The sequence below is a fragment of the Setaria italica genome, chromosome IX (genome assembly GCF_000263155.2).
Source record: "Setaria italica strain Yugu1 chromosome IX, Setaria_italica_v2.0, whole genome shotgun sequence".
NCBI classification, from domain to species: Eukaryota; Viridiplantae; Streptophyta; class Magnoliopsida; order Poales; family Poaceae; genus Setaria; species Setaria italica.
The window spans coordinates 9,470,733-9,485,902 of NC_028458.1; the positions used below are offsets into that span (position 1 = coordinate 9,470,733).

A 15,170-nucleotide genomic window follows, 5' to 3' on the forward strand; every position below is an offset into this window, starting at 1 on the left:
AAACTAACAAGTTGGTTGCAACTTGCAATGCATAACTTGAAGTTGTATGTGTGTGAAGATCAAGGCTAAAATTTCCTGTTACTCATGCTTCCATTTTTTGATAGCCTGGGCTTTTTACAGGACTGAACTAATTTGATATCTGAGTCTGAACTATATAGCAAACTCTGAATTTCTGATCACATTTCACTTGATATTAGTGACGGCAAGGGGAACAGTTATGTTTGGATGCGTTTGGTACCGGGGACGGGACGGGACGGGACGGGATGGGACAATCCCAAATTTGATAGTGTTTGGTTCGGAGTCACAAGGGATGGGACGGTCCACAGATGGGAATATGCTGCCAAGATGCGGGATGACCCCGTCCGGCCAAAACGAGCGGACAGGGTCATCCCACTTCGGGCGCCGTCTGCTCCGTCCTTCTCCGTTCGCGAGACTGGCGCGGCGCGTCTTGGGGTGAGCGGGGATCTCCGACGGCGCGGCCTGGGGCGAGCGGGGGCAGCAGGGAGCTCCGGCGGGGGCGAGCGGGGGCGGCGCGGCCTGGGCGGCAGGGAGCTCCGGCGGGGGCGAGCGGGGGCGGCGCGGCCTGGGCGGCAGGGAGCTCCGGCGGGGGTGAGTGGGGGCGGTGCGGCCTGGGCGGCAGGGAGCTCCGGCGGGGGCGAGCAGGGGCGGCTGGCCTGGGCGGCAGGCGGGGGCGAACGGGGGCGGCGCGGCCTGGGCGGCAGGGAGCTCCGGCGGGGGTGGGAACCGGCTTGCCGGTGGCAAAATAGGGAGATGGGTCTGGTTGGAGAAGATAAGGGTGAGGAGAGAAAAAAAAAGAAAAGAAGATGACACGTGGGCCCATATATGACATGTGGGTCCCACTAAACACATGCAGCTAACGGTGTTACCCGAGCCATCCGTCCCTCGTTTTCAATCCATCATACCAAACAAAAAACTGGGATGAATTCATCCCTCTGAACCAAACATCAGACGGGATGATCCCATCCCAAAAAATAGAGACGGCACCGTCCCATCCCTTCTTGTCTCCAAACCAAACGCACCCTTTGATCACTGCATCTGTCAAAACTGAAACCGACTGCCACTGACATTACCCGCGTTGCTGACAGGGTTCCAAGTATGCCACTCCCTGGGTGGCGGCACGGGTTCTGGCATGGGCACGCTCCTCATCTCCAAGATCCGTGAGGAGTACCCGGACCGCATGAAATTAGTCCACTGCCAACTTTGTAATTTCTCTCGTGGTCCGTCATACATGGATTCCGTTGTGTTCGTGTCCTGTTTAATTTCGTGCGTAGATCAGAATATCAGATCAGGCATCGGAGCGTCGTACTACTGGGATAAAAAAAAAACAAATGCAGGGAATGCCGAATAAACTTCCTCCCTACGCCACCGGAGGAAGTTTGGTTTGACTCAGTCCAGAAAATTTGACACGAATAACCTTCGCATGATGCTTAATTATTTGCTTGGTTAAGATGATGTTCATGCAAATGGCGGTCTTCGTCATACACTGGTGGATGTGTCATTAATAGTCTATGTGTTTTGATTTTTTTTGCTTTGACTTTAGTTGTTTGGAACATCTGCTATCCGTTGTCATTTTGTTTTGCTCATGTCTCACCATAACCATGAGCTAAAACTGTAACAAAAAAATGATGAAGTGTGTACCTTCAGCCGAAGCCGAAATAATGGATTCCTTTAATAAAAAAATCCTACACGTCACAACTACTATGAGCGTGCTCAATTCCTCCTCTTTAATTTGGTCTTACTACATGCATATACAATACACATCACAACAAAGCTAGAAAATAACTCGCAATAGCAACCTCAAAATAATTTGTCAATTTCATATCTATACCTATTATTAAATCAAGTAGCGTCTCTGCCTCGGCTTTTCGTACGTCGCTCTTATTTTTCAAAAAAAACCCTGATATTTCATGAAATCAACCCGCAGTCCAATCTGAAGATAGAGGGGCTCGGGTGAAAAAAATAAGAAAATCGAGGGGGTTTAGTGAAAAATGCTTCTCCTTCCTCTGAAACAGGGAGACGAAAAAGGGGATCGGGGGATGGGGCGCGGGTGACGGCCGGAGCGGGGCGCCCTGCCGCTGCCCTCCCTCATCAGCGATCACGGAAGCTCCCGTCCTTCGTCTCCCCGGCCTTCGTCGCCGCCACCTTCTCCTCCTCACCCCCCTTAAGCAGTCGCGGCCGCAGGCGAGGTCGGGGCGAAGGTGGCCGGCACGGCGGCTCCACCGCGGTTGGTGACTCCTCCCATGCCGTTCCGTTCAGCTACCCATCTCTCCGCCCGGGCTCCGCCCACTCCGAGCGCGAGGCGCAGGCGCTGGAGGTCACCATCGACACCACCCCCGCGCCTGGAACCCTAGCCGCCGGTTCGAGGGTTAGCGGTGGCGTTCCTGAGGCGAAGGAACTAATGGCCGGAGAAATTTTTGGCCCCTCGAGGTATGGATCTGATGTATCCGAATTAGGCCGTAAAGGGAAGTTACGATTGGATGCGTATGGATATTGCAAAGGGAGTTCCAGTTCCTTGACCAATTCGTTGAAATCGAGGCTTTTGGCGCTCGGTGTGGTATGTGATTTGGGAAGTGGGCGTTGTGAGCCTGTGAGCCGGCGCAAGCAGTTTGACTTCAGTATCTCACTTCCTGTTCCTCAAGAGTGGCACGTTACGGACGAGGTGGCAGGCTCTGAGTGTGATCAGCCAACAGTGGAAAAGAAGCTGAGGAGCTCTAAAGCTCTTGAGGAGCATCACCACTCCAGGTTGATTGGACCGGAGATTCTTGAATCAGATGCAAACTATGAATTTGTAACTGCAGGTTCCTATTATTCTGAAGGGCTGGGTTCAGGGATTCTTGGGCCGCTCACTGATGAAAAGAACATGGAGAAAGAAGCTGGGGTGGCATATGAACGTGGCGCTGGGCTTCATAAAGGGAGTAACTATTTGGATTCTCTTGAGTCAAAGCTTCCAATATCGAATGCAAATCATGATTCTAGAGGTGGTGACTGCAACAAAGCACAAGAGCCTGGTTTGCGAGCATGTAACTTAGATTCTCAAGAGGGAAAAGTAGGTGCAGGACATTGTGCAACCCCTGAAAATGAGGCTATGGAGAATAGATCCAATGGTCCTGAGGCTTGTGAGGCGCATTGCTTCTCCAGTCCATCCGAATCAAATCTTCCAAAATCACATATGATCCATGACTTTGAAGCTGATGGTTATGATAATTTTGAGATTGGGACACAGCTCAATAAGCTAATTAACTTGTGCATGGAGGATTCCATAAAGGGTTAGTCAAACTGCACATCTCCCATTGAACAAAATACGGCAATATTTTTCATACAAGAGATCTTGAGCAGAGGTGGGAGCAATAGATCAATATCTTGTCGGTACTATTCTGGTATACAGATGTCATGAATTAGCCAGAAAAACATCATGAGTGCACTGTGTATAATGTGGGATCCTGAAACCCAAACAGTGTAAGAAAATGCTTTCTTTAGCAATGCTTTGCACCTTGAGGAAGATTTGTATTGTCCCAGATCATGTTCAATCCATTCCTTCTAACAAGCATACTTGAGAGATGGGTCTGCAGCTTTGCTCCTGAATCTATCCGCTTATCAAATGACTTGCTATTTCATTGTTTGGTGGTGATATATTTGTGGACTCAACTTCATTTTTAAAAAGAGTGCAATAAATAAATATTAATACAGAGAATTAGTCTAAGATGTAAATATAAATAGTAAAGAAAACTGTTGGGTGTGTGTTGGTTGTCGGGTAGATGAGGGAGAAAGAGGCACGAATAAATGCTGATGTTTGTCACAACTTTGAAACATGGTGTTCATAACTCTAATTAAAATTTTAGGCCCCGCTTTGATTGTCGTTTTTTAGCCCAAACTTTTTTTAGCCCAAATCCAACGTATTACACGGAACCGGTATCCGGTGGTATGCCTTCCGAGCTCGCTGGAGTCTCTTGCCGGCGTGCGTGGCTTGCACTCAGACCACCGTGAGGCTGCACGCTTGAGCTTGTAGCCTCGTGCCCACCATCAGAGCCCTGACGAGCTACTAGATCGGGGGCAATGGAGGCCAGGATGAAGCTCTATCAGGCTATCAGCAACCAGGACGAAGCCGTCATGGACACCTGCGCAGAAACACCACCTTGCAATGACGGATCAAGCAGTTGCGCAAACCGCAAAGAATACATCAAATCTTTCGGAAGCCAACCCCGCCACTGCAGAAACACCACCTTGCAATGACGGATCAAGCAGTTGCGCAAACCGCAAAGAATACGTCAAATCTTTCGGAAGCCAACCCCGCCACTGGCACCAACAACGGGAGGCAGCAGCGAGGTGAACTGTATCAGTTTAATTTACTTATTTTTGCTCATTGGCTTTTGTGTGCATGGTTGAAAACCACTGGAAACTATTACCGGTCGGAAATTGCGCAGACTCGATGATTCACCAAGTGAGATCTTGTTATATTTTTATTTTCTCGTAGCAACGCATGGGCACTTTACTATATATGAAAAGTTTAATACTACTAAAATAAAAAAAAGTTACACAACACGATAAAAAATTTGGTGCACTACACGACACGATAAAAAACATCGCGCGCTAAGCAATGTCGTTTCGCCGTAGCAATACCGTAGCAACGCACGGGCATCTTGCTAGTCATATCTAAACTCGCCATTTCATATCATATCATATCTAATCTGAAGGTCAGCTGAGGACGAAACAGCTGCTCCTGCCCCATATCGATTTATTCTGGATGCTGATGGGCGCCCATTATTTCAATTTGTCGATTCTAACGAGGCCAGACGTACGTGTCTTGATAAGCTCGTGGGGTTTGAATGTAGAGCGTGGCCATACGTCATCCATGGTTAGAGATGGCCACACGGGCCAGGCCCGCTGGACGACCCGTAGCACGGCCCAAAAAAACCCGGCACGACCCGCAATGGATAATGCCCGAGCTGGACCGGCACGATGCGTCGTGTCGTGCCTAGGCCCCCAGCACGCTGGGCCAGACCGAGCTCGACACGATTTTTGGGCCGACCTGACAGTGGCTCGTATTTCCTAACCCTAGTATATAGACTATTTTTCCTTCCTCTCCCTCATCTTTCCCTACACCCGGCCGCCTCCCTCCATCCCACCCAGCTCCCCTCAACCTCGCGATGGCGCGACCCCTCCCATTCCCTCGGGGGCGTCGTGGGCGGCGCCGACTCAGCACCACGGCTCCGCTGCTACGCGACCCCAGCCGCCTGGTGCGGAAGAAGCCCGTCGCCCGCCGCTCACCTGCTCCCCTCCTCGGCTTCCTACCTCCCTATGCTCTTCCTCACCTCCACTTCCCCGCTCTCCTTCCCTACTCCCTCCCCTCCCCTACGATACAGCAACGGCGGCGAGGTGCCCCTGCACCTCTTTCTCAGCTAGATGGCGATGGCGGCGAGGTGGACCCTGGCTCCCTCCAAATGGGAGGCGCGCCAGCTGTTGCCATCGTTGGGCAGGTGCGCCGGTCACCGCGGCCGCCGCCACTGTGGGGGCGCTGCCAACCGGCCCCTGCTGTGGGGGCGCTGCCAAGAGCCGCGCCGGCTACCGACGATGCCACCGATGGGACTCATTTTTTATGGATTTTGTGATGGATTTAATGTCCGTATATTCATATGCTAGATTCATGAGCTTTGGCGATTTTTGCGGTGAATTTGTTGATTCATTCTTGCATCTTGATTCGATCGATTGTTCCTCTCTTGCTTGCTTTGTAGTGCGCACGATAGTGCCTGGTGTGCTAGCGGGCTAGCCCGGCACAATAAAAAGACCATCATGTCAACCCTGGGCCAGCAGTTCGGCACGCAGTGCCAGCCCAGCCCGGCACGAAAAAGCTATCGGACCTGATAGTGCCGAGCCTATTCAGGCCGGGCCAAATCGGTTTAGTGCCAGGTTAGGGGACCTGATAGTGCCGAGCCTATTCAGGTCGGGCCAAATCGGTTTAGTGCCAGGTTAGGGTCGGGCGGCCCATCTCGCCATCTATATATATGGGTGAGTTATTGTTCTCGGCCGTATCGTTGTTTTCCTTCTCTGCTCACGGACCCCGGAGACGGCGAGGAGATGGGCGCGGAGGCGAGGCAGCTGGAGCTCCCCCGCATCGACTTCTCCGGCGTGGACCCGTCGGCGCCGGGCGCCGGGGAGTGGGCGGCGGTGCGAGCCCAGGTGGTCGACGCCCTCGCTACGTTCGGCTGCTTCGACGCGCACTACCCGGCGCTCACCCCGGACCTCCGCGCCGCGTTCTTCGACGGCGCCGTCAAGAAGCTCTTCGCGCTCCCTGACGACGCCAAGCGCCGCAACACCTGCAGCCCCGACAGGCCCCTCTTCGGCTACCTCGGCAGCATGGCCGGGTTCACGAACGCCTACGAGAGCCTCGCCATCTCGGACCGCGTCGAACCAGAGCGCGTCCGAGCCTTCGCCGACCTCATGTGGCCGGGCGGCGACAACGCCGCCTTCTGGTAGGCCGGCCGTCCGCGTCTTGGCCGACCTCATCTGGAAGATTGGTCCTTTGACACCGTAGCGTTTGTTTCTGCAGCGAGGCCGTCCATGGCGCGGCGCGGCGGATCGCGGAGCTCGAGGAGTCGGTGCAGAGGATGGTGATGGAGGGGCTCGGGGTGCCCGAGTACCACGACGCGATGAGGGAGTCGATGCGGCACGTGTTCCGGATGGCGCGTTACAACGCACCCGGCGGCGACGCCGAGGGGAAGGAGGTCAGGTACGGGACCCACCAGGACTGCAGCATGCTCACCGTCGTCTGCCAGCACGCGGTGGACGGCCTGGAGGTGCAGACCGGCGACGGGGAGTGGATCCATTTCAGGCCGTCGTCGCCGGCGTCGCTCGTCGTCATAGCCGGCAACGAGCTCCGGGTACGCGCGCACCATATATGACTGACCTGCACCAACTCTGTCTTCCTTGTGTGCACGAGAACTCCGGATTGATCGATGAGTTTTCCGTCATGTCTAGGCGTGGACAAACGACAGGGTGCGCGCGCCATTTCACCGGGTCACCGTCGGTGGGGATGTCGCTAGGTACTCGGCCATCTTGTTCGCGCTGCCCGGTCTGAAGATCCAGGCGCCGGATGAGCTCGTTGACGAGGAGCACCCGCCCCGTTTCAAGCCCCACTGCAACGACGACTTCATGCACTTCTGCGTCGCTCATGGAGCTCGCCATGAGGATAGACTCAAGGACTTCTGCGGAGTGTAGGCAACGATGTACTACTACTACTACCTGCGACCCTGAGCCCCAAGTACTGTCTGAACGAAACAAGAACACTCTGGGAAGCGTGAGAGGAATGAATCGGTTTCGAAGTATGTGACGTTTAATCTGCGATCTTACTGCCGAGTATGAAACTATGAATAAGTTCCGAAGCATAAGTTTGCATTTGTTTGAACAATAAATGAATATGTTTTTTTTCTCATTTTATTCGCTCGGCTTCTATGACATTTTGGAGCCCGTCCAGGCTCCACACAGGGTGATTTGCTCTTATTGTTTTGTTGGTGCTGCTTGGTTGATCACAATGTGCGCCATGCTCACCCAACGGTGTATTTGATGATTGTGCAAGTTGTTGAGTTGTTTGTGGTGTACTAGGGCCTAGTATAGATGGCCAAACGGGCGGCCTGACCTTGCCTAGCCCGAGCACGGTTTGGCCCGACTCGTTTAGACTCGGCACGGTTCGGCTAGATAATAGCCGTGCCGTGCCGGCCCATGGGCCAAAGCAGCGGCCCAGGCCCAGCACTAAGGGGCTATTAGCCGTGCCAAGCTGGTCCGGTGGCCCGTCGGGCCATGAAGGTCCATCATGCCCATTCTAGCTCGGCTCAGCTGAAAAAATAAAGTTGGCAAATGGCAAGCTAGGGTAAATGTGTCGTCAGACGCTTACCACACCAGAGACAGGATACTGTTGATGCAGACAATAACCATATTGGCGTGAGCAAACTGAAACATACCACACACATGCATGACACTAGAAAACAGTAGGTACCCATAGACACCAATTTAAGTAGACAGGAAAACAGAGAATATGCAAACAAACCAAAAAAGAAAACTTTAACAAGCGAGGACCTTCTGGATTTAGTTAGAGTGGGACATTCTGAAAACTAGGCAGAATCTTTGTATATAGCTTAAGAGGCTGCAAAATTAAATTTACCCACAAAAGAAGTAATCCTAGAAAAATAGGGAGAGCAAATTTAGTACTGAAAGTTGCTATACCCACATGGCCACACTGGCACAAAAATAATAAAAATCTGGTCAACTGACAAAATAAGCACATTGTAGGATCTCATTATCTCAATGATGCTATGTGAAGAACATCATAATAAATTTGGTACAATAACCAAAAGAAACTATACAACTAACTCGACACTACAATGTGCATAAACGATTTCACAGTTCCATTCCCTTCTCGAATTGATTTACTCATTAATTTCTTATAAGCTGCGTTAGACAGGAACGAATTATAGTACATGATGACATGATACGACCACTCTTGAAATTTAAAATCATGCTTTATTCTAAACAAATAACTAAGACTCTGGATGCCAAACTTGTTTAGAAGATGCACAAACTTGTGTACAAGGCAATCAGCATGCCACTCATAACAATTGGCAACAGACTGATAAAATAGATTGGAGATGTCCACTCTTAACATCTCCGAATAGAAATAACATCCCTGTATAAATTATAAAAATCTATGGTTCTCAAACATAATCAACAAGCCATATGTTCCACAATTGAATCACTTTCCACCATCTGTTGTTATCCTTCAAAACAAGATAAATTATTCACTTGGAGGACACTCTCCCATCCAGCATGGTGTGTACGGGAAGGACTGTCTAATGAGCTGATGTTGGCCAGCAATTTGTCCGCAATTTGTAGGATACAAACTGCCCAACTCTTGAACCTTTGAGCTATTCAAATGATAGGCCACTCCTCTTCTGAATGACTCACTCAAAAACACAATTTCCTTATAGGGATGGAACCCAAGAAAGTCGATCGATTCATCGTACTCAACCCCACCTTCAGCTTGAATAACATTATCGCTGGCGGAGTCCCATTCCAACTTCTCTGGCACTACAATTTCACCTTCACCACAACGTTGATGGTAATTAATATCATTTAACATCCAGGGTCCATTTATTTGACGATCGCGAACATGTTTTTGACATGCCAAAATAGACCCAAGGTTGGCTTGGTGCATCAAGACCCACTCCATTTGGTCGCACAACTTCTTAAGGGTCCAAACCCGAAGTTGGCATATCTGATCTGAATCATCAACTAGCGCACAATACACTCCCTTCTCTGATTTTCCTAGATAAAGTGCCTCAGGTTTGGTAGACACTTCAATGCCAACTGGCAGTTTAATTATTTGGTACTCATTGTGTGACAAAGATATTCTGCAAAGTATGAAACCATCCAAAGAATTGATTTTAATAGAGAATGTAACTTAAATATTTTTTAGCTAACAGATAGTTTAAAAAAAAGTGAAATGAAGATGACTAGGAGAGAGTACATACCTCATAACAAAATTTGCTTCACAGACCACATAATGGTCTCCCTGTGAATATGCCGCATAGCGCTTCATACAGAAAAGAAAATTCCTCCGCATATCACTAACAGTGCCCATAGCCTGCCCAGTGCGAAGAAAAAGCCTTTCCTCACATTGCCGTGTCTTTGATGAGAAAACATCACTGCTAGAAAATGGACCTTTCATCCACGATTTCAGTACCGGTTCAAATTGGATCCGGTACTAATGCTAACCGGACCTAACAGATAGTCCCTGAGGGGGCGTCCGTGAGACCCTTTAGTACCGGTTGGGGGCAACAACCGGTACTAAAGGGTGTACATTAGTACCGGTTGGTGCTCCCAATCAGTACTAATACACCACCCACCCATTAGTACCAGTTGGGGGCACTAACGGGTACTAATGTGAGTGCACATTAGTACCGGTTGCTGCCCCAACCCAGTACAAATGTGGCACTCCTTTAGAACCGGGTGGGGGCACCAACAAGTACTAATGTTCCCCTTTAGTACCGGTTGGTGTTCTTCCTATAAATACCCCTGTTTTTTGCTCTAGCCCAAGCCATTTCCTCCAGCTCGAGCTTCACCCTATCCATGGCGAAATAGGAATATTTTAAACTTGTAACCTATACCTGTCTTCCTTCTCCTTAGATTAATCAATGAGTTTGTAGAATGTAGGGTGCAATATCTTACATATATTTTATTCTAGTGCCTATGGGTTAAAAGGTTAATTGGCAACGGTGATGAATTGACTCATCTTAATTCTTAGTTTTGGGTTTCATAGTTCTTTTCTGTGATTGCTTCTGCAGCTTCGCATGTTGAATTATACAAGATATGAAATGCTAAACAAGGCACCAGAGGCTTTTGGTGATCTTAGGGATGATGGGGAGCTTGGACCTGTTGATTGGGTTACTGTAAAGAAAAATATCACATTCTTGAATAACTTGGGAGATGATCATGTACATCCACATGCTGACAAAAATGATCACATACATGTCGTGAACTTAAATAACTTGGGAGATGATCATGTACGCCCACGTGCTGACGAAGATGATCACACGCATGCCATGAACTTAAAGGATATCCATGTACGGCTTTTGAATGGCGTGTGACCTAGTTACATAATGTGCTGATGAATTTGATTTGGTTAATTGACTTCTGATTTTATTGCCAAGTTTTATTGTAAGTGGCACTACGTGTACAATGGTGCAACCTGATTTGGTGTCTTTGTGCTTGCATCAATTCATTATATGCACCTGATTGGTATTTTGATCAGGTGTGCAAGCCACTTACTTGGGTATGATTGGAGAGGGATGGATAACTCAAGCTACAGCAAACATTTTAATGAGATCAGTTGATGAAGCTATGGATCTTGTTTCTAGTCAACCATTATGTGATTGGAAGGTTTTGCGGTCCAATGTTCATTTCCCAAATTACTATAGGTTTCTCCAGAGCTAGTTGCCTCAAAGGCTTGTCACATACTCCCTCCGTTCCAAATTATAGGTCGTTTTGACTTTTCTAGATACATAGATATTATTATGCATCTAGACATAGGGTATATCTAAGTGCATAACAAAGACTATGAATCTAATAAAGTCAAAACGACCTATAATTTGGGACGGAGGGAGTACTTCGCTGTACAAAGATTGGAGTCAAGATGTTACATCTGTGCTGCATTTCTTCGTGCTCATAGAATTGCACGGAGACAACTGTATGATTTTCTTGGTAAAATTTGGAACTTTTTTACTGTGCTAATTATATTTTGGAAGTTTTGGTGTGTATTGTTGTCGTTCATAAGTGGAAATAGGAAGTAGTATCTACTTTAAGGTAGAGACATAATCTATTCTTTCTGTAAAATCAACCAGATACAGCAAGAGGTGGTATTCATTCCTGGCTCATTTTTCATTGGTATGGTCAAAATTACTTTAGCATATTAAGGTTGAACCAAAAATAATAAACTCGTTTTGTGGTTACAATGAAAAGCCTGTCTGAATTCATCTTTCTCTGAACAATTTTCAGTTCTCCTGTTTTCTCTTTCATACTGTTTTGTAGATGCTTGGAGTACGAGCTGCATGTATGATCCTAATCGACCATCACCAGTTCTCAATAAATACTTTCTCTTCTTTCTTCAGGTGCTAGTGAGATTGCAAGAATTGTTATTGGTGAAAGTAATGCTGAACAGGAGGAAGCTAGAAATTATTTGGAAGATGTTCGTGTCATATTTCCTCATGCTTGTGGTTGTGGCTACGAGGCCGCTCGCCAACCATTTAGCATTGGCAAAATTGGCTACAAAATTTGCTTCTAGCATTTGACTCGACATAAATGGAGCCTTCAGCTTCGAAAACAAAATCTTGACCGTTCTTTCTTGCAACTAGCAGATATCTTTTGCAAAACCAGATAATGCACATCATATGAACTAAAACTGAAATTAGACTAGTTTGACCTTTGGATAGTTTGCATGTACTTGGATGGCGTTGAAAGGCTCAGTGACTTCATAAATGGTTAGCTGGGGATTTTTTGAATCGCGAGATTTGGTAGAAATTTTTTGAATAATTATTTGTTTCCTGGAAAAATCCATTCATGTCATAGTCTTATTTCGTAAAAGCCCCCCACAGGACTTCAGAATATGAATTGATATTCTTGTCGAAGAAAAACATTGCTACATGAATGAACTAAAAGTGTGCCCCATTGATTTAAAAAAATAGCCATATGTGAATTTGGGAGCTCATTTTAAAACTAGACCAGCAGGCAATGGCACCTGTGGCATTTTAATAACATCTGTGAGGCAGCCCTGTGGAGCCTGGGACTCAAAGATGGGTGGGAATCGTGGGCACTCCTACAGCTAGCCAACTGAGTGATGCTTGATTATCTCCTGGGAGTTTGCTGTTGCCTGGATTCTGAAAAAGTGTTTCCACATTTACAGGTGCTTTCTTCGCTAAAGACTTTGCAAGTAACATATTTTGTATTGACACACATGAATCAGTATACTCAAAACCTTCGGAAAACTGGATTATTGGAGGAAAAAAGAAATGTTCCATCTAGATGACGCTTTGCAGGTATCTGTAATATTTGACTTGTTTTTGTTGTTCGCAAGTGAAAATGAATAAACTTTGTGGTTTCACTTTACAAATCACAATAAATATGCTAGTTCTCAATAGTTAATTCACTTGTCAGACAGACTTGAAGAAGCTTAAGAGGAACCCACCATTGGTGAAAATGTCAAGAGTTGGCGATCTTTTATACATTCATCCTGTTGTCAGTATTCTACCTTCTGCTGTACGTGATCATTTGTTAAGTAATGCAAAAGAAACAGTAAATGAATATGGCCCACTCCTTTATAGGGAAGGGTCAGGTGCAACTGGTGTATGGCTTGTTTCGATTGGAGTAGAAAAGGTCCGTTCCGCCTCAAGATCATTTGATTACATTATTTTGGTATGTACTTTACTACTTTGATTGGTTCTATAATAAGCATATACCTCCCCTTGCTCCCTTTTTTGGACAGTGGACAAGTCAGGGACAATTGGTTGATTCTAAAAGCAGAGGACAATCATTGGATCCAGTTTTATTACATGGAAGCACTTTGGGTCTTTATGAGGTGCTAACTGGGAAGCCTTATATTTGCGACATGATTATGGATTCTGTGATGCATCATTTCTTCATCGAAGCTGAAAAGATAGAGCTACTGCGCCACTCTGATCCATCTGCTGAGGCCTTTCTATGGCAGGTACACTTTCATAATATGTTTCCTTGTGTGCTCATTCATTTTATTGACTTTACATTTGCTGAAACTTAATAATTCTGTGGTTGTTCTTCCTTTCTCAATTCTACGAGAGTGAAACAGATGTGTATCTTTTATTGCCACTAACAGTGTGTTTGGCCGCTGAAGCGCCTGCATTCGGATGGTACCACCCCATCCGGATGGAGGCAAGCAGCTTGGCCAGATTCGGGCAGGCGTGTGTTTGGGCCACCGAAGCAGGGGATTCAGGCTCTAAGACATCCGTTTGGTAAACTGCATGACAGCTTTAAAAGAGTAATGATTTAAAACAAGATTTATTTTTAACATTCCAATTTCTGCAATGTTAGAATACTACAGGTGCTTGCTCGATTGGCAGAAGAGGATGTTGTGGTTCTGTATGTTCCCTGGTAGTTTTGGTGTTCACGGTTCACCCCAGTGCTCTTTTCCTCTGCGGACACACTAGCTCTGGTTGAGAGAAGGTCTAGCTTCGCTAAGGAAAATAGGACGGCTGAGATAATTAACCACAAGCCCATTTGCACAAATCTGCTGCTATCACATCTTCATACCTTTATTCTAACACTTGATCATTACGGTAAGTTGATGTTAGTTCCAAGAAAATAAGAGTAGTGGGAACCTTAGATAATAAGAGCAGTAGGATTGTGTTAAGAAACACAACATTCCTCTGCTACCTTTATTGGAAATGTTAAATTGATTTGTTTGAAAAAGAAAGATACAGGAATCTACGAGGAATATTTCTTGCGACAGTTGATGTACCATACACATATTTAGCGATAAGATGAGTCCATGCACGCAAGGAAGCGTCAGAAAACGAGAGGTTGTGCAATGACATTAATTTTATCTCCATGAGTTATAGATGCATGCACAGCAAACAAACTGGAAAACAAAAACATAGCAGATTCGACTAGATATGTTTCTTTGTGTGAAAGAATTTATATTTGCTCGTTCATCATCATTCATACTTCTAAATTGCAGGAAAGTGCTCTACTCGTCGCAAAGCTTTTTATCCCTGGGATATTTAAAAAATTGACGATGCGTGAGATGAGGCTTCTCATTGCTGAAACATCTAGTGTGAATGGCATCTACAATGTGGGAGAAGACATAGTACAGGAGCATGATTACGTTGGCATCTTACTGGAAGGGATTCTGAAGACAAAGGACAAAAATATGCTCGCGTCTCCAGGAGTGCTGCTTCCATCAAACATCCATTCAAACTTTGGCCAAATTCGTCCGGTACCTTACATTTTCACCGATTGGGCAATGACTTTTTAGAAAACTAAACAGTCTAAACGTAGGTTTGTTGGTTACTAGCTGCATGATCGATGACTTGGGCTCTCCTGTTTGCAGCCATGAAACATGTGGACAACTACTATACGTCACCCAGTTATCAGGTGGAAGCTCGAGCCAGGATTATCTTCTTTAGAACAGGGAGGCCATTGACAGAAGCCAATCAGCAGGGAAGCTCATCGTCCACATCTCAAACCAGAAGCATGCCGGGCAGCGCTGCTCCTTTTCGTACCAGCTTGGAAGAAATCATTGCCACAGTTGACTCACCTAACAACCTATCCTTGAGCCAGTCATCTGGCGCACCACGGGGCAACTGATCGCATCGTCTTGCTTTGTTAAACATGTCCTTTGGTGTATGTAGAGTGCTTTAAGCAGAATGCATATTGGAGGCTCGGTTACAGAAATGCGCCCTTGAAATTGGATTGGATTTCCTATCGGCCGTCCGGCAAAACCCTCACCTGCACAGCATGCCAACAGAGATCCGACGGCTGGGCTTTCTTCTCCCTCCAGCTTTGCCATCCGCGGCAGCCAGCCGCCTACTCGCGGTGCCCTCCGATTGATCGTGCTCTCATTTTTCTTCTTTTTT

The 15,170-nt window shown here is 47.0% G+C and overlaps 1 protein-coding gene and 1 pseudogene across 1 annotated transcript; both read left to right on the plus strand.

The window, feature by feature from the left end:
• The first annotated feature begins 6,063 nt into the window (after window positions 1-6,063).
• Window positions 6,064-7,452, plus strand: LOC101777423 (probable 2-oxoglutarate-dependent dioxygenase AOP1). Its single transcript, XM_004982163.2, has 3 exons — window positions 6,064-6,488; window positions 6,566-6,896; window positions 6,994-7,452. The coding sequence occupies exons 1-3, from the start codon at window positions 6,094-6,096 to the stop codon at window positions 7,231-7,233; spliced, it is 966 nt and encodes a 321-aa protein (XP_004982220.1). The 5' UTR covers window positions 6,064-6,093; the 3' UTR covers window positions 7,234-7,452.
• Window positions 7,453-7,812: 360 nt separating this feature from the next.
• LOC101767999 lies at window positions 7,813-15,144 on the plus strand (annotated as a pseudogene).
• Window positions 15,145-15,170: the final 26 nt, after the last annotated feature.